At 45.2% G+C, this 21,524-nt stretch overlaps 1 protein-coding gene across 1 annotated transcript in view; it reads left to right on the top strand.

Moving 5' to 3' along the window:
* GRHL1 (grainyhead-like 1 (Drosophila)) overlaps nt 1-17,255 on the top strand; it is a 36,837-nt gene extending 19,582 nt beyond the window's left edge. Inside the window, exons 8-15 of the mRNA XM_010566683.1 lie at nt 1,948-2,106; nt 8,253-8,304; nt 10,607-10,746; nt 12,167-12,204; nt 12,307-12,395; nt 14,189-14,274; nt 15,998-16,062; nt 17,141-17,255. Coding sequence (XP_010564985.1) covers nt 1,948-2,106; nt 8,253-8,304; nt 10,607-10,746; nt 12,167-12,204; nt 12,307-12,395; nt 14,189-14,274; nt 15,998-16,062; nt 17,141-17,255 — 744 coding nt within the window. The remainder of the gene's footprint in view (nt 1-1,947; nt 2,107-8,252; nt 8,305-10,606; nt 10,747-12,166; nt 12,205-12,306; nt 12,396-14,188; nt 14,275-15,997; nt 16,063-17,140) is intronic.
* Nucleotides 17,256-21,524: the final 4,269 nt, after the last annotated feature.

Raw genomic sequence — 21,524 nt, 5'->3', positions numbered from 1 at the left:
TTTGGGTTAGTCTGAGGAAGGCTGAGAAGAGGTTATTTTAAAGTGATTTTCCTGGCTGCAATTTGGAATGTATTTAACGTTTAAAAAAAAGTTGTCTTGGAACAACACAGGGTTTGGGATGCTGAGACACAGGCTGGTGCCGCTGTCCCTGGCTTGGGCTGCTGCAGAACAAGCAGCGCAGCTTGGGAGGGGCTGGGGCTCTGCCAGCTTGCCATGCTGGTTCGAGGGAGATGTTTCATGCATCTCAATGTCTCTTTGCACAAGCGGGACTCGGCAGTGGCGTTGCCAGCTCTGTGGGATGGTGTGTGTGCGCAGGGGAAGGGGTAGGGACTGTTCGCTGAGCTGGTGTGCTGGCAGCTGTCTCTCCACTCTGGGGCAGCTGGTGCTCGCAGGAGCTGCAAGAAGTTGCATGTGAATCTTGAATATTCAGACGAGTTATTACAAGAGAAGACCCTTATCTATCCTATTTCCCCCTGCCCTGGCTTTTTATACTACTGTGTTATATATGGGGGGGAGGGGGGGAGGCTTATATCCTTAATCTGGTGATAGTTATTACATTTCCATTTCCCCTCTTTTGTTAAAACTAGAAAAGTACCTTGCAGAACCTGTACAAAGAAGCCCACGATAAGCACTTTGCAAAACCACAAATCTAACGCAAACCCTTAAGCTTTTCAAAACCTACCTTGAGACTTTGCAACACCGGGGCAGCTCCGGGAGGTGGCACTAACTCACTGCAGAGACTGTCAAATAGGTGCTTCATGGTAGTAGTGCAATAAGTAAGTGATCAGGTAGTGGGATAGTGCTCCTGCAAAATCTCTGGCAAGGTGCTTCTGGCTCGTAAGGCTTTGATTATTTTTTAAAGCAGTGGGTTCCCAGCCTTTATTCTTGAGGCAGAGAGGAGAGGAGTGGAGCCATTGCAGGTCTTGGTAGGTTGTAAATTCCTGGTAATTAATCATTGCAGCTTCTTCTGAGACATGCCAATAATGAGGATTTTGCCTGGCGATGAGCCTAGCACACAGCAAGCCCATGTTCTGGATACAGAGTACCCTGGTCTATTTGTTCATATCCACACAAGGATATTTCTTCCTTTTGTTAAGCAGCATTGGACCTTTTCTCTGGTTGTGGGGTTTTTTTCCTTGGTTTGGGTTTTTTTTAGGCAATTATGAAAATGAAGTTAGATATGTTCAAAAACACTCTTAATTCATTTTTCCCATAATGCAATTATTTTATTAGAATAATGAAAATATTACTCTTTCCCTTTTGATCTGAACACTAACAGGGTGTTGTAAGTCTTACTGGGGAATATTCAAAACAGTGTTTGTCTTTTTAAGTGTAAAGCCCAGAAACTCTTTCACTGAAATAATGGCATTATTCCTGTGTTTAAAGATAACATGTTGCATAATATTTTTAAAAAGCTTTTAATATCATTTACAAAAAAACAACAACAAAAAAACCCCAAGTAGTTTCAAGCATAAGCTGTGCTCACAGCAGCTTATGTAAAACTCACAGAAAGCTTTGTTTTAACTTGCCCAAAGTAATATAAATTTTTTGAAGCATGGTTATGTTCTTACCAAGATGGTAAAACACTGGGCAGTGAGGACTGGGTGTGGGAGGATTTGTGTTGCTAAAAGTTTGACGGCAACATTTGAGGTGTCTTGGGTGGAAATATCTGGGAAAGGTGGGTGGAGCCTTCATAAAGTTTGCAGAGTTTGTTGAAATTCATTCTGGACAAAGTGGCTTTGTCCCCTTTAATGGCTTATGTAGGGAATTAAGAATGTTGTACTGTTTCTTGGGGATTTTACCTGATCTCTCAGAAGAAAGACGGTCCTGCTTGTAGTGGCAAGGACCAGCATTTAGATCTCAGCACTTACCGAGCAGTCCCTTGCTCAGCGGCCAGCCAGGAGTCTGTGTGTCACTACTGATGGATGCTGCTTTCCTCTTCTGCAGGTTTTCATTTCTGTGAATTGCCTCAGCACGGATTTCTCCTCTCAGAAGGGAGTTAAAGGCCTGCCCCTGAATCTTCAGATTGACACCTACAGCTACAATAACAGGAGTAACAAACCTGTCCACAGAGCCTATTGCCAAATTAAAGTCTTCTGTGACAAGGTAAGGTTGGGTCAATGTGCCAGTGACCCTTTGGGAGAGGCTGTTCCACAGCTTAGCAGCTTTCCCGCCCCCACCCACAGTTCTGCCTTTTGCTATTTTGGCTTGCTGAAAACCCCAGTCCGTGTTCAGCCTTTGCAAGGAAAAAATTTCAACCCCTTCTACTTGGCTCATAGATGTTATGATGACCTCAGATAAATTTGCTGCTCTCAAAATGCTGGAGCACTGGGAAGTGTTCCTGAGCATTGACTTTGGGGAAAGGTCAGTCAGTGGCAGAAGTCTGACTGTCAGTACTCCAGACACTGGAAGGTCCTACAGAGTGCCTTTAGTAGGAGAAATCATTGCAATTGATTGGAGCAAGTGGAGGCTTGTCTTTTTGCCCAAGCTATGTTGTGCTGGTCCTTTTAAATTTCTTCGTGTGTTCTTACTGCATTTGTTATAAAAAAAAAAAAAACAAACCAAAAAACCAAACAACCCAATCACTTGCACATCTCCTGAACAGAAAATGTTGAGATACAGCAGTATAATGAAGCCCATTTACAAGCTGGGTGGGTGCTGTAATTTGACTGCTCTGCCTAATGCATTTAGTGCACAGAGAATTAACACCTTTCCCAAAGCCACTGTTCACCAGAAGCTGTGAAGAAAACATAGCAGGAGCTGAGCTGAAAGCAGTTGTAAAAGCTTAACTGAGTTTGCAAAGAAAAGACATTTCCCAATCTTTGTAACTTGTTCCTGCCTGAACAGTCTTTTGAAGGACCCGAGTAAGTCATGTGCAATGTTGCTATTTCCAGGGTGACCGAGATCTTTCTAGGCTGGGATAAATGCTGCCTGGACTTCTCCAGTCCTTCTTTTGATTGCTGTGAACCACACCAACTTCCTATTTTGCTAGCATCCTATTTGATTAGGGCCTCTCATTCTTTGCAGCTGGACTCTTTGCAGCATGGATGCTTTGCAAGTGATATCTCAGAAACCTCTCTGTGCAGCTGCAGGTCTGAGACAGGCTCGTGACCCTCACCTGCTAGCTTTGTACCAGTTAGATACTGTGCGGTCTTGCCTTGTTGTCATCCCCCAGGACACTGCTGCAGAGATTAATCTGTGCCATTGCTCTGCCTCCACTGACCTCCCAAAATATATGGAGCCCTTTACAGTCTGCCTCTGCTGTAGCATTCCATTGACCCATCCTGCTACATTTTATTGTCCATCTATATGCTTTTAAATAGGCCCCTCTGCTTTCCTGCATGGTTGGGAGAAGCTGCCTGTAGCTGCCTGCCAGTGTAAAGCTACTTAGTCATCCTCCTTCAAGTGCCTCCTGAGATGGCTCCTGTTGTGATGATTGCTGCAAAGAATTTACCAGGGAATTAACAAATGCACTCCAGAGCTATCGTAAAGGCTTGCCAGTAAGCCTAAGAGGCTTGGGTCTCATGGGCTTTCTTCAGGTCTTTTCCCTTTTCCCTTTTCCCTTTTCCCTTTTCCCTTTTCCCTTTTCCCTTTTCCCTTTTCCCTTTTCCCTTTTCCCTTTTCCCTTTTCCCCCCCAGCCCCCCCCATGCTAAAATTACTGACGGGCTTTTGCCGCTGCTAATAAGACCAATTGGTCAATAAAAGGGCAGTCATGTAGTCAGTACATAGCTTGAAGGAAACCATTTGAGTCTATACCATAAATTTCAGCAAATCTATTGGTGCAGTAATGCCAGTGTATCTTTTATTTTCCTTTGGGATTTTGACCTTTCTTCCTGCTTTGTTCCTCCAGATACTTTGCAAATTGGAGCTAAATTAAAAGGGGAGGGAGGGACGGAGAAAAGAGTACTTTTCTGTAATCTGACTGTTGTTCGTTCTGTGAACATGCAGCCAATGTGAGGTTGGTGCCTGATGATTCTGCAATTTACATTTATAGAAATGGTGTTGAAGTTTGCTGCCTTTCAGATCTGGGCTGGGTCCGGCAATGAGAGCTGGGGACAGAGGCTGACAAGCTGAATACTGTTTGTCACCACATTGAATCAGACTGTGTCTTCAAACACTTGTTTGAGGCACTGGGCAAGTGCTCCTGTGAGCAGACTTGTGTCCTTACAGCTGCAGGTACTCACTCGTAGACCCCAACGCTGGCCACCTTCTCCAGGCTTCTGTAAGAGCATTGGCATTTCAGAAGGAGCACCCATTTTCTGCCCTGCTTTGAATCTTAGGTAATCAGTCAGCTGGTCTTTAATGTTTACAGGACCATTGTTACTATAGTATCCATACATATTGCAGTACTTAATGTGTTTGTCCTCATGTGGCCCCTCTTACCTGTAGAAGTGCTGTTATCCATGTTTTCTCTGTGGAGGGCCAAGTCTATACTGTGGAGGTCTGATGCTGTGGCCACCTAACAGGGACAACTCTGCATAGGTCCCCTCCATTCCTTTGTCTGTTAAGGCTGTGCTTGCATTGCACACCTGAACTGTCTTTGAACCCAGACACTGGCATGGCAGTCCTCTGCTGTCTCTTTTGTGGGTACAAATCGATAGATATCCTACGGAAGGTCAAATAGTTTAGTTAATGTGTGGTGGCCTTTGCGCGGGAAAGGAGTGAAAGAGGAGGGTTCCCATGCTTGGGGTGGAAGGGAAAGCTGCTGATACTTGTTTCTAGTTTTTGGCTGCTGCCTCTGAGACCAAGTTTCTTCATGTGTTTCTGTCTTCCCCTTCGTGCTCTCTCTGTGGAAAAGGGAGTTCACAGGTGCACAGGATGTTTGGATTTCATCTAATACTATGCGGTTTCAAGACCTTGGTAAAGCAGAATGGGCTTAATGGTGTAATCCTGTGGCATGTTACAGCACAAGCTTCATTCAGGCTTGGCCCAGCAATATTTGGGTTGTGTGGGGATGAGGGTGACCTGTCCCAGAGGAAGAAGACCTTCTCTTCTGTAAATGGTGCCTCAGCTAAGCATCCACATGGGGAAGACTAACTACAAGACTTCACAGGCTATAGCTAGTGTTGTCCTCTGGGACCTGCTGTTATTCTTGTAGTGATGGGCACTGCTGTGGGAAGGTTTTTATGGGGTGGTAGGAGCAAGTGGGCTAGATGCTGCTGGAAGGAGAGAGGTGGTGCAAGGTGGCTGGAGGCAGCATTGATGTGGATGGGCAGCAACACCGAGACTGTTACTTCTGTTGCATGATCAAAGGATGGTTTGGGTGGGAAGGGACCTTTAAAGATCATCTAGTTCCAACCCCCTCTGCCATGGGCAGGGACACCTTCCGCTGGACCAGGTTGCTCAAAGCCCCATCTAACCTGGCCTTGAACACTTCCAGGGATGGGGCATCCACAACTTCTCTGGGCAACCTGTTCCCATGTCTTGCCACCCTCCTCATAAAAAATTTTCTGCCTTATGTCCAGCCTAAACCTACCTTGTTTCAGTTTAAAATAGTTGCCCCTTGTCCTGTCACTACAGGTGCTGGTAAAAAGTCCCTCTCAATCTTTCTTGTAAGTCCCCTTTAAGTACTGAAAGGATGCAATATGGTCTCCCCAGAGGCTTCTCTTCTCCAGGCTGAACAACCCCAATTCTCAGTGTGTCCTCATAGGAGAGGTGTTCCATCCTCTGATCATTTTTGTGCCCTCCTCTGGACCTGCTCCAACAGGTCCATGTTCTTCTTATGTTGGAGGCCCCAGAGCTGAATGCAGTACTCCAGGTGGGGTCTCGTGAGACTGGAGTAGAGGGGGAGAATCACCTCCCTTGACCTGCTGGCCATGCTTCTTTTGATGCAGCCCAGAATGCGATTGGCTTTCTGGGCTGCAAGGGCACACTGCTAGCTCGTGTCCAATTTTTTGTCCACCAGTATCCCCTGGCAGCTCAGCTGCTGGGGCCACAGGGTAGAGGAAGACCTTGAATTGCTTGTGGGCTGTGTGCCAGAGCTGCATCCAGCATGAGAGGGTGTGCACAGAGGGGACGAGGAGCAGCCCTCCGTCTTTGGAGCACATCCAACTGATGCAGCCTGCACACGGAAGCAGGGAGTCCCGTGGCATCATGAAGTGTCCAGATCCCAGTGTGTCATGACTCGATGTTGCATCCTCTCCCTGCATCTCTGTTGCTTATCAAATACATCACACCTCTCTGTGGGAGGGAGGGATGACAGCTCTTCCCAAAATGCTGCTTCCCTTTCTCAGCCCAAGAATCCGTTACACAACTGGAGACTTTGAGGGAAAGAACAACAAAAAAACCCCAACCCTGCAGCCTTTAACACAGAGACAAGAGTGTGAAATCCTGCTTTTCAGACTGTAGGCCGTTCTCAGGGATGAAGTTTGGAAAACCTCTTTGGTACAAACTTATTTATTTCATAATTGCAGAATACAGGATTCCCAGTGTTTTTTCTTCAAAAGTATCTGGTCCTGGCTGTCGCTGAGCTCCACTGGCAAGGCAGAAAAGCCTGTTATCAAGACATGGCTTGCTTTTTTTTTTTTTTTTTTTTTTTTTTTTGTGGGATTTGAGATGTTTTTACCTGGGCCCCTGTAGCCTGGAACAAGTTGACTTTCAAGCAGAACTCTGTAGGTATGGGAGAGCAGAGGTTTTCTCAAAATGTGTGCTCTTGAATGGATTGGCACTTTCTCCATGAAGAAGCAGGTACTGTTCTCTGTAGCACAGTGTTTGAGTAGCAGAACTTTTATTATTTCCATGTGAAAGGTAGAAGACAGGGCTGGAGCCAAATCTGATCTTTCTGCTGTCAAGCTGAAATGTTGTGACTATTCTGGTAAGAGAAGTCACAGAGGAATGCAGGTCTAGCTGTGCTGAGGTTTAGGTGGGATGTTTTCACTGTAGTGGGCTGTATCAGCTTTACAGGGTCAACCAAAGCTGGCAATGGCTGTGTCTTTATTAGTAATTTCTTCTCTTTTTGACAGCAGCTGCCTGAAGCTGCTTGTGTCACTGCTGTTAGGTGGGAGAAAAGGTGATATATGTTAATGCACATCAAATAGCTAGGCTAGCTTTCCTTTTTATTGCTAGTGCAGATATGCCCACTGCTACCTAGCAGGCATAGGCATCCTGTCGCCTATAGGGTATTGATTTACTCTGAGGTTGGGAGTGCCGTTCCGCTTTTTCTATGCTGTGGGTTAGGCACCATTTCCCACCCCATCGCCACATGCTTTTTGAAATCGTTTGCCATAACTAATCCTGTCTTCCTCTAGCACTGTGCAAGGATGTGGGTGTGTTTTGGCAGCTTTGCAGGGGTGGGAGTGAGAAATAATGGCTTCCTGTGGCCAGATAACTGTTACCTCTTACCCTGCTTTGCATGAAGGTGTTGGGAGACGGGTAGAACTTGTGTATACCAGTTGGGGCAGTGATCTGGTGGTAGCACCGGGATTGAGTGTTGGGGATCTGCTGTGGGCTTACCACATTATGCAACTGGCAATGTGACATTCCTGCCTTAACCCACAGTCACGTGGGAGGTCTAGGCAGAGCTGGAGGAATGAACATGATTCCAGTACAAACCTTCTTCCTTCTTTCTCTCCATCATAGCTGCCTGCACCTTGCAGAAAATATAGTTCTCTCCCCAATGCTGCTTGGTTTGGAGGGCCAGGAACTGTGGCAAGAACCTGGTTAGGTATCTGTGGATTCCCCCATAGCCTGGCCATGATAAAAAGAGAAGTAACGCCTACTTTACAATTATGCATGTCTTCAGCTTGAGATCATTGAAGGCTGGTATAACTGCTGCCAGCTCCATGTGCAACATGCTGCAAAGTATCTTGCACTTGGTGATCCAAGTGTGGCTTGATTTTTATAGATAAGGATTTAATGATGATCTAGTGAACTCTTAAACGGAGGGAACTTGCAAGTTTTTACTGCTTTAAACACTTCAGATATATTTTATCTCACACTTCATACAGTTGTTATAGCTGTGGGTATCTTTTGTCATCATATCCCCATCTGACTTGAAAGAAAAGCAAGTGTTTGCATCTTGGATGTGGTTGTTGGATTTCATTCGATGACAGGACTTGAAAGCGAACACTGGGCAGATCTCAAAGTTGGCGCACTCTGGCAAATCTGCAGGTCGGGTACTGTGGAGCTGACCTCCACAAACAGCTCTGGAAGAATCGGTGTTCCTGCCTCTGCAGCTGAAAAACAACCCCCAAAACTAAAAATACCTTCTCTCTCTCTTTCTCCCCCTTCCCCTTAATCTCTTGTCTGGCAGGGAGCAGAGAGGAAGATCAGGGATGAAGAACGAAAGCAAAGCAAAAGAAAAGGCAAGTGCACTGACCCCAGCTCTCAGTTGAATGCCTGTAAGTAGAATATTCCATCGGTATTTTAAATATTAGATCTCATTTTGGTTACAAATAACTTGTGCAGTAGAACTTTCCTAAGTCAATTTTTATCCCTTATGGAATAGTATTTGTTTTAAGCAGTTGCTTATGAAGCCATTAATTGTGTTTTGCAATGTGCTGAGCCGCTTAGGACTTCACATCTACCTAGTTCTTACTGTCCAAAACAGGGTCCTGCTATGTTTTCAATTGGGTATGGTCTTTAGCAGTTGAAATGACAGTGTGAGTATGTGATTTTGGGGCACTGCTGGAGCCCCTGCAGCTCTGTGTAGCAGCAAGTACTGGACCTGTTTGAAGTGTTTCCCCCTTGATCCTAAATGTAGGCTTTAACTTACATTAAAAATGCATTTATAACTGTGCAGCAAGGTGGTGGCAGCCTTGGGACTGAGCCTCCAGCCTCCCAGCCTTACGTTCACTCTTCTAGAGCAAAGTGGTCCTTAGCAAATAATTTCAGTAGAAGTTGTGAAGCATACGAAGGCCTCGGCACTCGTGGTATGTAAAAGCTGTGGAGCTTCTTCTGGCTGAGCATCTTTCCTTTAACTGCTGCAGATGACTGCAACAGATCCTGTGTTTGGATGACTAGTTATTCACAAACAGAGCTGCTTAGAGGAACATGTATCTCCCTGTTCTTCCTTTGCACGGGGTCGATGTGTGCTCTTCCTGGCTCTGCTCGGTGTGCTTGTGGGAGCTGGGCTATTAACAGTCCAACTGGTTCCACAAGCATGCACCTCACGGCTTGCTGGGCAGGATTTTCCTGATGCAGCAGGTACAGGCTGCTGGAGCAGCTTCAGAAGAAGATTATGCTGTGAGGGAACCCATTTGCTCAAGGGCAGTTGCAGAAAGGGCTGGGTTTTTGGTGTTTTTCCCAAAGTACATGGTGAAAGGCAGGTTTAGCACACTGTTAGCATTTCACAAATGTCGTAGCCCCAATGGCTCCCAAAAGATTACTGCTTGCAGCCCTTTGTGTAATGGCTGGAAAGTGCAGTTTCAGTACAGATTGCCAGGATCTTATGATTTTACAAAAGCTGCTTTCCAGTGTGAATTTCCTAGGCTTGGTCTTAGCCTGATGTGACCTTTATTTTCCTGGAAAGTACAATCGATTGCTGTTTAGTTCTTGTGTGGGAAGTTTTTGATTGCTCTAAGCCATAAGCTGTTATACCCACCTCCAGAATTACAAATGACACATGCACGTGGACTCATCAACAGCAGAAATAGTTTGTGACTTCTGGACAAAGTTATTTTTTGCAGGGATTGAGCAATCTTTAAAAAAATCAGTTTTGCAAGGGGGAAAAAAAGTGTATTTTCCCCTGGGGAAAATGAGAAGTGTTCTGCTTGCAGCTGGTTTGACCCAAAATCAAAATGTTTCCACTTGGTAAAATGAGTGGAAGTCTTCCGCTGGAGTCAGTTTGACATGAACGTGTCTGAAGTGCAGTTTAAGGCACCTCTTGCCTCACTCTCTCCCAAACGGGTCTTTGTGGGTGAAGTCTGTCCACTTGGTCGCTTGTGTCACATCAGCTGGTGTGTCATGAGAACCCAAGTGCTCTGTGGGAGATGGTGCTGATCTCAGTGGGGGATGAACTGGGGTCTGGCAGCTTGAGGTGACCAGGATGAACAATGAGATGAACAAAAATATAAAATTCAAAAGTGTGGCAATAGAAATGTATCTCTAAATGGAGCATCTTGCAAGAAACAGTATTTTTACCACCTCTGTAGTGTGATAGTGCTCCTGTGGTGTTTTCTGTTGGGGAGGTTCCCAACTGGAACTGTGTTGGTGGCAGGTTGTCTCTGTCTTCTTTCTGCCTTTCTGATATGGGAAATCAGCAACCTTTTCAGGGAATGGATAGGGAGAAGAGGGGACTCAGACTAGCATTTGCCCTCTGTTTGGATGGTTTGCTTGATATGTGGAAGACCTGTGTTTCTCTGCTGGGGTGAGTGGCCTGGCCATTCTCCAGCCCAGTTTATTATATGAACAAAGTCAAGCAGCTCACTTGGAGAGATGGAGCAAACTCCTACTCCTCTGTGAAATGAGGTGTTCCTCAGGGTCCAGGCCCTCATCTGAGAGGTAGACGACCCAGCCTCAAACTCTTCTACCACAGGAGCTTCTCTGTTTGGCCCTGACTACAGAGTACCCTTGTTCAGCAGCATATGTGCCTCTTCAGTGATGTAGGAAAGCCACAGCCTCATCCGTGTCTTCACTATCCTCTATTCCAATCTTTGGTCTCTGCAGTTTCTGATGTCAAAGTGCCAATGCTTCCCTCACACAAACGTACGGACATCACCATCTTCAAGCCCTTCATGGATCTAGACACTCAGCCAGTCCTTTTCATTCCTGATGTTCACTTTGCAAATCTTCAGCGTGGTGCTCACGTAAGTAAAGCTCGTGGGTGTGGGGATGAGGAGGGCTATGGGGTGTATTTGCAAAAAGCCTAGGATGCTGTGTGTATGTATATACACATGAAATGCCAGACTATCTGCACTGAGGCTGTAAACAAATACAGGCTGAGTCTCACATGAGCAAGAAAACATTGCTCCTAGTCGTGTCAGCTGGAGCTAACTGGGGATGTTCTATGAATAAATTATTTGCCTATGAACTCCCGTTTGCGTGAACCTGAAATGATGTTTTGGAAGTGCCTCCAGCCAAGAGTTCATTGAATGAACTGCAGGCTGTTTTTCTCTTGTAAAATCCATTGGTTTCCTGCTGTGCTGCTGTGGACCTCAGGCTCCTCCAGCCTGCTGCTGCAGGGTGAAGAGCCGTTCTATGGCACTGGCAAGTGTGTCAGCTCTGTGATCCGCTGCCAGAGTGCCCTGCCTCAGCGTTCCTGGAAAGTCCCAGCTGACAGGAAGGGAAAAAATTAGAGTGCAACCAAGTTTCAAAATCTTGGAACTTTCCTGTGCTGGGAATTCTGCCATGCTCTAACAGAATCTAAACCTTACTTTTTAAGAGCATTGCCTACACTCTTAACAGGGATGAAGAATAAACTTGTATCTGTAACGCTGACTTTTCCGCATGTTTTCCTATGAAGGCTCTAGTGCTGAGCTCTGTGAGAAGACTCTACGCCAGTCCAGATAGAAAGCTGGTTAGCTCTTGTGTGTTCCTGTCTCTCTCATTTGAGATCCTTTGATTTCTCTTTATGAAAAGAGGTAAAGGTGATGCTTACTGGCTTTTGGAAGATTGAGCCAAAGTGTCGTTTGATACAGGGTTAAAAGATAATAAGAGGAAATTAATTCCAGTTCTGGATAAAATTTTCACAACCCTAAGCGCAAATATTATTTGTATATTAAAATGAAGGCCAATGTTTATTGCTTGGACCAAAGCATCTTGCTTCTAATAACATAGCCGTGGCTGGCTCCCCACTTGACAGCCTTACTTTCCCCTGTCTTGTGCTGATGTGCTTATGAGTGAGTTGGAGGGGTGAGCTATCTGCCTGTCCCTTGCAGCTCTGGCCATGAGCTCAGGGGTTCCCTCTGCTTTAACTTGATGCTGTTCGACCTCTGCTCATGCCGGATGCAGCAGGATTGTTGTTCCATGCCAGTGACTCTTTAATGCAAACAAAGCTATTGCTAAGTTGCTATTAACAGATAGCACTGGGAGGGATGGGGAGAGCGTTGCTTAGCAAGACCATATCAGCTAATGGGTCTGTCCTTATGCAACTTTGTTTTGTAGCGCTCAGAGCCCTCTGTAGAGTTTTCCGAGGACTGAGTGCCACATAAGGTTCTCACTAGCTAGCTAATTGAGCGTGTGTTTTTCGGTGTGTATGTCAAGAAAATCTCCCCTTTGTTTTAAAAGGTCCTTCCTGTTGCTTCAGAAGAACTGGAGGGTGAAAGGTAAGAGCTGTGCTACTTCAGCCTACTGAAGTCTTGCCTTCAGACAGAGGGGTAAGTCCCTGTAATTGTACTGTTGCTAACTTTTTGCCTTGTCAATGACAGCTCCAACCTGAAGAGAGGAGCCTATATTGGTGAAGAGGACTTTATTGCTACTCCAAATAAGATGGCCAGAATAGAAGAGCCAAAAAGAGGTATTCTTTTCTTCTTTCAGAGACTAAATTATTGGAGTATTTGTCCGTCATAATAGAGAGATGCATCTGAGGTTAAAGAATTGTTTTAATTTATTTTGGAGTATACTTTAGCCTCATTTTTCTGGCTTTGAGTAGTAATAGAAAGAGTTTGTATATCAGGATGTAGTTCAGCTCTGCAAATCTTTTAGAGTGTCAGGATTTCTGGGGTTTTCTGCCAACTCGGACACTAATTGGCTCTGAACCTGTAAGGAAAGAGACTCAGAGGAGGTGAGCAGTTTACCAGTCTCCTTGGTGGATTGGTGGAGAGAATTCATCACATAATCCACTACAAAATACTTTGGACATCTTCTCTAGGACTTTAAACAATGAATGCCAAGAACTGGTTCTGGGTATAAAACTGTTGCATCTTTTATGGTGCCAGAAAATGGGCTGTTCACTGCTGAGAGCCAAACTGAGAGAATATTCTGCTTATTTTTAACCTGTTGTCGACCTTTGCAATTTGATGTGGGATTGGATGTTGTTGTGGAAGGAGATGAGAGGTCCCTTTGGAGATGGTGTAGAGGACTACCTGCCTGATGAGAGTCATGTGTGGAAGGACCACGACAAAGCTTAAAGGATTAAAAAAGGAGGATTAAACTTGTGATGAGGCAAAGGTTAAGTCTAGCAAATCTGACCTTAATGTAGCCGTGCTTCTGTAGTCTGGATAAACTAGTAAGGAAGGATGGATTTTATAAAAGGAAATTAGGCTTGGTTTTTCTTGTTGCTATATGCCATAAAACAAGACCCATGGGGTTCTCTCTCCTTTGGCTGGTATGTCATCCAACCTGTGCTGTAAGTGAGAGCGTGCCTGCTGTCTTCATTTTTAAATCTGCAGTCCTTTTTTTAAACCTGCCTTTAGCAGAGGAAATCATCAAGGTGCTGTGCTGTCCTGAGTTCACCTTGTTCAATTAGATGTGTCAGTAATTGTTCTGTGTTGCAGGTGTGTCAAAGCTGTGGCTGATGAACCCTTGTAAACAATCCAGGCTGCAATACCTAGTCATTAGAAGATGGATTAAAGACAGTAAAGCTGTTGAAGTCCAAGCTTTCTTGCTCTCAGGCTTATTCCTCAGCCTTAATGCAGTTTTTAATGAGGCTGACGTTACATACAGTGACTCTCTGCTAGCTTGAGAAGGCTAGGGATGCTCACCTAATTGGGTTTCTTATTCTTTTGTTCCCCTCCTAGAAGGAGACTAAGTCTGCATTGTGTGTCAGCTGGGGTGGTATGAGTATTACTGAAACATGGCAAGGGGTAGGAAGAGAGATGAGACAGCATAGAAGGAGCAGAGGACTGTACAAATAAATTATTTAAAAACGAGGAGGTGTCTAGGATGGCTTCACCTGCTGTGGTAGCATCTGTCAAATCATTTTATTGTGCAACGTCTTATGGCAGATGACCTGTGAGATACAGATACCCAAGAGTCTTAAAGCTGTGTGTTTTGCATTCCACCTTTCTGTGTTTCAAATATAACCTTTTTTCTTTTCAAATAATAGAGAAAATAGCAAATAGTGAAAAATTTAAAAGTATTTTGACAATAAAGATATTTGAGCATACACTATTTCTGTGTGCAAAAAGTATGTTTTGAGCTAACCTAGCTATGCATGTTTGTGATGCAGTCTTCAATGTATATTGAATGTATGTATATCTCCCCATGAGATCCTCAATGTGTATTACTCTGTACTTAGCCACTGTCATACACAGATAATTTTTGAGGAGCAATTACGCAGTAAATTCCTCTCTCTGATTTGCTTTTCAGTGTTGCTGTATGTCAGAAAAGAGTCAGAGGAAGTCTTTGATGCACTGATGTTAAAGACACCGTCTCTGAAAGGCCTAATGGAAGCAGTAAGTAATAAGGCTCTTTTATAGTCCTTTCCTCCAGTTTGAGAAAAAAGCGAGTGTAGTCCCTGGCTATCCAGTCCGTATACACTGGACAGTCAGAGGAGCTAGAGTCTCAGTCACAGGTTGTGTCCCCATATTCCTGTTCTTGTGGATAAGAAATGCCTCACATGTCTGGGGTTTGGGTGTAAGAAAGTGTTTCTCAGCCTTTGTGAAAATCCAGGTGTGTCAAGCTTGATGACTGGATATCCAACATAGTCCCAAAATGACAGATGCTTCTGGAGAGAGAGCCTTCTAGGCTCACTTCTTGTGCGGGCTCTGCTTTGGCCAAGCTGCAGAAGCAGCTGTGTAGGTCCTTTCCTACTACATTCCTACTTTTCTTTTTTCTTTTTTTTTTTTTGTCAAAAAATGGTCAACAGACTCCCACTGTGGATGTCTCATGTCAGAAAGGGTATTTTAATTAGAAGATGGAGTGATTTCCAGCATGTGTTCAGTAGCTTGGGTTTATTTCAGCCTTTCAAAGCCTTGTTTGGGGCCTCCCCTCCCCCTTTATAACCTGCTTATGATGAGCTCTAAGTCCCGGCTTCTGAGCGTGCTTGAAGAATTTTATATATCTGTGCACACGTGCATGAAATTGCTCTCTGGTACTTGACTTCCAAAATAGCCTTCCACTGCCCCTGCTGCTGCACTGCTGCAAAGGAAATACAGAGTTTAACTCCAAGGAATGGTGTAATGTTTGGCACAAGCTCAAAACTGATGTTTCTGGCTGTCTCCTTCTGTGACTAATGCCTTGTCAATGCCCAGAGGACGGAGGCTTTGGGGCTGTACAGCCAGGTCTTGCTGTTAGCTTTGGGACCCAGAGATGGTTCTGTAACCTGAAGCTCACTCCTGGCTGTGGAGCTTTGCCAGCGCAGGCAGGCTGGAGGTGGGGGCTAATGGGGAGGGCAATTGAAGGCTATGAAGTCCTCCCTTATCCCATGGTCTTGAAGTGAAGCTGCACCTTTGTTGTTTCACTTTTGGCTTCTTAAAGCAAGGAACCAAGAGCTCACAACCGTAGCTTGGAGGAAGCTCCCTGTGCCTTTGCACCCTGAAAATGGCATATTGGTTTGGTACTTGCTGTCAGTGTGATAGAGCAATTTGCCAAAGTAAACCAGGCTTAGGTTACTGAACTGGTGACATTCTGAAGGCTTGTATGGTGAAGTACTAGGGCTAGTGGCTGTGGTTTCACACTGAGGTCACCCTGCTAGGCAAGGGGGATGTTTCTGATCAGCTCGTGTCCTTAGCAGCAGAGGTCTTTGCTCTGTTGCTATTTTCTTCCTGCACCAGCCACTGCGATGACTAGTTTTCACCTGATCCCTTTGACACTGAATTTAAAAATGGGTTTTGATATGCTAAGGGAACAGAGAGCCAAGAAAGGATGAGAGCCAAAGTGTGGTGTGGTTTTTTGATGCATGGGCTTTTTGGTGTGGGGGTAGGGGGTTGCTGTATGAGAAGTCAGTGGCCAGGTTTAGAGCATGATTCAATTTTTTTGCACAGAAATTGGCAAACTGCAGAGGAGGGTTTCTCATCTGTAGGCTTATGCTATATTCAGGATTTAGTATTGCCTTTATAGGGCAGAGCAGTTGTTTTCATCTGCAGACCTTTTTTTGTTCCTTTCTGTAAAACAGTAAGTGGAAGACAATGCCAGCAGTCTCCTTGCTTTGCCAATGCTTGCTTTCTTTTGTTCTAGATATCTGACAAGTATGATGTTCCTTTTGACAAAATAGGAAAAATCTTCAAAAAATGTAAAAAAGGGTGAGTATGTACCTGTGCAGTGACTGTCTGAGAATATGAACTCCTTTTTTCAAGCCTGCAGGGAAATCTGCTTTATAATGCCTCCATGCACTGCACATACGCAAATGCCATTCACAGATGCTTGTGTTTGTGTGTGCACACAATGTACTAATCCTATTCCAATGTCATTCATAGAGCGGAAGACTGGAAGGGTCCTATAGAAATATGTAGTCTGACTTCCTGGTTAAATACAAGTCACAGGACCTCTCTGAGTTAATTGCTATTTGAGCCAGAGTTGATCGTGTCAGAGGAGAAGGGTTCAGTTTGTTTAAAGACTCCCAGTGACAAAGAACCTCCTTTAACCCATGTTAAATTGTTCCAGTGGTACTCGCTATGTCCACATTTGGGTACAATTACTACACCTGCTTGTCCTTTTATGTGCTAAACTGAAGAGAGCTTTACTTGTGAAGTACCCGTTCCCCACAGAGGCCACGCTCCACAGTCCTCTTATTTTGTAACATAAATGGTCGAGTCCCTGAACATGTCTGCTTTTGGTTTTCCTTTTAATCTCTCAGTAATTTTCTTGGGTTTTTTCTCTAAAGTCACTTCGGTGTCTTAGCCCCTTCCCCAAAGCCCCTCTGGCTGGAAAAATACATCCTTTCATCACTTTTGGAATGTAGTTTCAAGGCTTGTGCTTTCATAGCAGAATTTAATCCACCAGAACAACTGGAAGAGGCTTGAATTGATGATAGCTAAACCACTGGCTGTCAGACAAACCAGTTCAGAACCCCAGGGTTGCCCCAGCGTCTGGAGCTTCAGAAGGATTTCTGCCAGTTCTGAGATCTCCCTCCCTCCCTGGTCCAGGAGCCAAGACTTAACCCTTTCGTTCAGGTCCTAGAAGCACAGCTTGCAAGCCTTGATGGCAGGTTTGGGTAGGAACAGCTAAATCTGCTATAGGAAGCAATGGGTCAGAGATGATAGGTAAGCAGGCATCTTGCATTACCTCTGGGCAGCCCAGACTTTCTGAGACTTGAGGGCGCCTTTGCTGTCTTTAGCATTTAGTACTGTAATATTTCCCTGACTGACTTTATTTTTCCAGAATTCTGGTCAACATGGATGATAACATTGTGAAACACTATTCTAATGAAGATACCTTCCAGTTGCAGATTGAAGAAGTTGGAGGATCTTACAAGCTCACTCTCACTGAGATCTAAGATCATGGATCCTCTGTGGATTTTAAAGGTCTCAAGTGAACATTTTTCTCATAATTTAGGATGTTGGGCAAAACACTAATCGCCTTCTCCAGAAGAAAGCCAGGTGTTGACTTGTTCTGGGGAACAGAGCAGTGGTTTTGCTTAATACATTTGTGTTACTGTTCTTTCCAAAGAACATTGCAATGCTCATGACCTTATTTGCACTTGAAATGAGTGAACAAAGATCTGCGATTAGAGAGCGTGTATAAAACACTAGTAAAAAAGGGAGGGGAAAACTCCTGGAAGGTGGCCTTTTAGAGTGATGATATCTTATTTATCTATTCAGTATCCATGTTTGAGCCCGTTATCAGCTAATACCATTTTATTGGGCTGTTTTCTGCTGGGTAGAGCTGCAAAACTACTAATTGATAGTAGTAGGAATTGCGTGCAGGTTGGAGAAAAGTCTTTATAATGTTTACTCTTGAACCAGGGCAGACTTGTTGAAATCACTGGTGTCATTTGGGGGGGGGAACGTAAAACTGCCTTGCTTATGAAGAAGTCGCCTTAGTAACTGTGTGAACTCTCATCAGATGAAGCTACATTGTATATAAGTGCAATATTTTTTTGAAGGTTTGTAAATGTGTACATACAAGTGATATATAATATATATAAAATACGGTGTTCTGTATATACCGTGAATATATGCAATGAAGCCCATCTAAAAGGATGCCATATACAGAGAAAACAGATATTTAATGTAGCTATTTAAAAACAGACAAACCCTTAACACGCACCAAAGGTGAGCACACGTTTGTACTTTCATAGAAGGCACAAGAGACCTGCTTGTTCAACGTGGATCTTCCTGCATGGAAGGAAAAAAGGTACCAGCTCACTCCTAAACCCTCCTGCACAGCCAGGCGACAGCAGTCCTGGCTTCTCCTATGAACTGCCAGTTTGACCCCTGAAACGGCTGCGTACGGCTGCCCTGGGAGGAGATTTGGGTTGAGTCTGAGAGCTGGGTCCCAAGAGTTGCTGAGCAGATGCAGTTTCCTTGAAATCTCACTTCTGGGGCTCAGGAAGAAGGTCTCCTGGAGGGTGGATTTTTCTCCTGTAATAGTGTACTTGCGGGCAGCATCCAGCTGAGCCTTAACAGCAGTTCAGGCTGGATGAACCCATGGGTCGGAGCCAGCTTGCAAGGTCCTACCTAGGATGTCAACGACTTGGAAGTGCACAAGTAAGGCTTTTGAGAGAGGAAGGTGGCAACCCGGCGCAGCAGGCCAAGTGTTAGTGGGGACTAGGGGCTGCAAGCAGGTTAAGCTTTCCTGGTGTTATGTACATCATTGGGCATTGACCTGCTGCTGAGGTGGAGAGATCAAATGGGCAGCTGGTAGCAGGCATCCTGAGCCTAGCCCCAGCTGGGAGTGCGAGACACCTCCAGAAAATGCTGCTCTGCAGTAGATTGTACAGTATTTACTCATCAAGTGTATGTGCTTATGAAGGAAGGGCACCCTCTGGTTAGTAGCAAGTGAGAGGGGAACACTTAAATAGCAGCACTTGGCTGTAGGGCAAGAACCTGTGTTACAGGGTGAGCAGATGAGTGTGAGTACCAGGTCCAGTGTCACTTAGTGCTTTTGCTAGGGATCTGGATAATGAAAGAGAGGTTTATAACATTTTCAGACAGCACAAAGCTGGAAAGAGCTGCACATGCCTCACCTAGGATGTGAAGGTCAATCTGGATAGGCTGGAGAAATAGCCTGGAAAAGTAGGATATGATTCTACTTAATGATTAACGATTCTACTGAAGGGTTAACAAATTGTAACCGAACGTTGTTCAGCTGTGTCATGCTGCTGTTTGGAAGAGGGAGGCAAATGCCACGTTGAGTTGATAAACAGGAGCATGGCCTGCAAGAAATAGGAGACCTGCCTTTTGCTCTACTTGGCATTGCCGAGGCCTCTGCTGGAGCTCTGTGCCCTTCCAGCAGAGCCCAGTCCTATCGGATGTCCCCGAGAGACCAGACCGCCTGCCCAGTCCTTCAGCCAGAGCTTGTGGCTTCTGAGGAGGAAGGGCTGGATGAGTTGCCTGGTGAGGGGTCATCTTCAGAAGGGAAGGTTGAGGGGAGCAGCCTCCCAACACGTGGGAGCATTCTCCCGGTCCATCGCAAGCACAATGAGAAGTAGTGGGCGTAAATTGCAGAAATTCAGGTTAGGTGTCGAGGTGGCTTTTTCTAGTGAGAAGAGCAAGTTGCCCAGGGAGGTGTTGGAGTTTGGCATCAGAGGTTTTCAGAGCTGGGCTGGGCAAAGGTATCTCTGGACTCTCACAGCTATCGTTGATTTTCCCTTGGTGCTGAGACTAGGTGACCACTTGAAGTCCCTCCCCACCATATTTTTTTAATGATTTATATGAAATGCAGTATTTGGGATTTGTGTTTGGACCAATCTTGAGCTGGTTCATAGACTGCTCCATTACCCCCTCCCTCCTCCTGCTCCATTGACGGGCCCCACGGAGTATTGCCAATGCTCTGGGTGCCGCGTGCTCCCCTCTTTGCTCTGTGGCCAGGGTCGAGCAAACTCCGCATGGATGCATCCGTGACTGTGGGCGTGTGGATGGAGCCCGTGGGCTTGAAGCCAGAGTGCAGTACGGCACTGAAGAGACTTGGCTGACACATACCACCCCGTACAGGAATCCACTGCCTGCAGAGCAGCCACGGGACTCATACCCAGCCAACACCAACCAGCTGCTTGGGCTTCCCTTCATCAGTCACGGGAATAATGTTACTATAGCAAGGGAATTTTTTTAAAACCTGATATATAGAATACGTATATATATTTACACATTTTTATTGAAAATTGAAGTTTTATTACAGAAACTCAGTCTAGGGTCAGGGAAGTAGATTTAGAGTCTCCATAGAGGTAAGATTGACATGAATGTTATTTCTTTTTACTGCTTAATGAAGTATGTGAACTAAATCTGATGATTGTTTTCCACTATAAGATACACTGGGACACGGGTCTTTTAACAGTAGCAGCAATGTCATGTATGTTTTATGAAAACAATTTTTTTTTTGTTTGCCTGCTGTTTTTTAATTGAAAATGTATTTTAAACCAAGCTATTAAATTTTATATGTTCATTTCTAATGATGAGTCTTTTCTATAGTAAAAGCATCTGCTCTTACCCCTTTATTTTTCCATTGACAGGGAATCTATAAAACAAAACCCCAGTGATCATTTTCTAGTTTCTCTTTTCTTCTTTGCAGAAGAAAATAATCCCAATGCCAGCCTTGCTGTTATTCCACATAAGAAATGCTTAGTCCCGTTCTCATTCCCTGCTTGATTTCAACTGACTTCATTCACTTTTGGTGCGGGGAAGCTGTGTAGCATTTTGTTTCCGTGGGACCCTTTCCTTTGGCAGTAAACCAAAACCAAACAACCATTGGTAAGCTCAGATGTGTAGTGGGTCAGTGATGCCTGACAGTCTCTGCTGGAGGTTGAACAAAAGCATCAGGGGCATTGCTGCCTTCTGTGCCCCGTGCAGGGGTGGATGGGGTCTCCTGTGCCTGGAGGGGGGAGCTGTGGGCTCGTCCCTGGCTGCCAGGTCCAAGGTGCTTTGTGTAATCACCAGCCCATGATTGCAGCAGGTGTCTTTCCAGGAGGAGCTGGTCATAACTGGCACTTCCCAGGAGGTGCAGGGGACCGTCGGTGAAGCTGCAAGCATTGACTTTCCTGAGATGAAAACACTCAGATATAGTCCATGCTAGTTCTCCAGAAGAATCTTAATGCTGCTGTTGCTCTAGCATCTGGAGAGGTGTTCACCTCTTTTTCACTGTCAGAAAATGTCTCGACAAGCTTTTGCTTTAGCTGGCTCCCCAGTCCTTGCAGCGGCTGCAGGGTGCTGCTGTGGGGCAGCTTCTGCGCCAGCACCTTCCCAACTGCTGGGTTTGTGTCGGCATGCCCGGGGTTCAGTGGGGAGCAGTGTGGGTGGCACAAGATTTCTAGGCTAGAAGAAGGCCAGTAACGCTTTTTATTTGTTAACTTATTTATTTCTAGTTCTCATGTGGGCTGCGCTTGCAGAGTTTGTGTCTCAGATGTAGGAAGATGCTGCAGGATGTCACCCAGCAAGTCCTGGGGTGCACTGGGTGATGCAAAAGTGCTGGGGGATGCTGAGTATTATCTCCACCTGAGTCAGTGCCCACTGAAATTTTGAGCAGGGTTTAGCCCCCGTACAGTCGGTTTGCAGCGTGGTGGCCATCTCCCAGCAAACCTCGGTGTGAGGGTGGATCTGCTGTCAGGCCG

The sequence above is a fragment of the Haliaeetus leucocephalus genome, unplaced genomic scaffold, assembly GCF_000737465.1.
Source record: "Haliaeetus leucocephalus isolate CR32 unplaced genomic scaffold, Haliaeetus_leucocephalus-4.0 Scaffold217, whole genome shotgun sequence".
Taxonomy (NCBI): Eukaryota; Metazoa; Chordata; class Aves; order Accipitriformes; family Accipitridae; genus Haliaeetus; species Haliaeetus leucocephalus.
The sequence above is the reverse complement of the archived record's forward strand: the minus strand, read 5'-3'. Positions and strand labels throughout refer to the sequence as shown.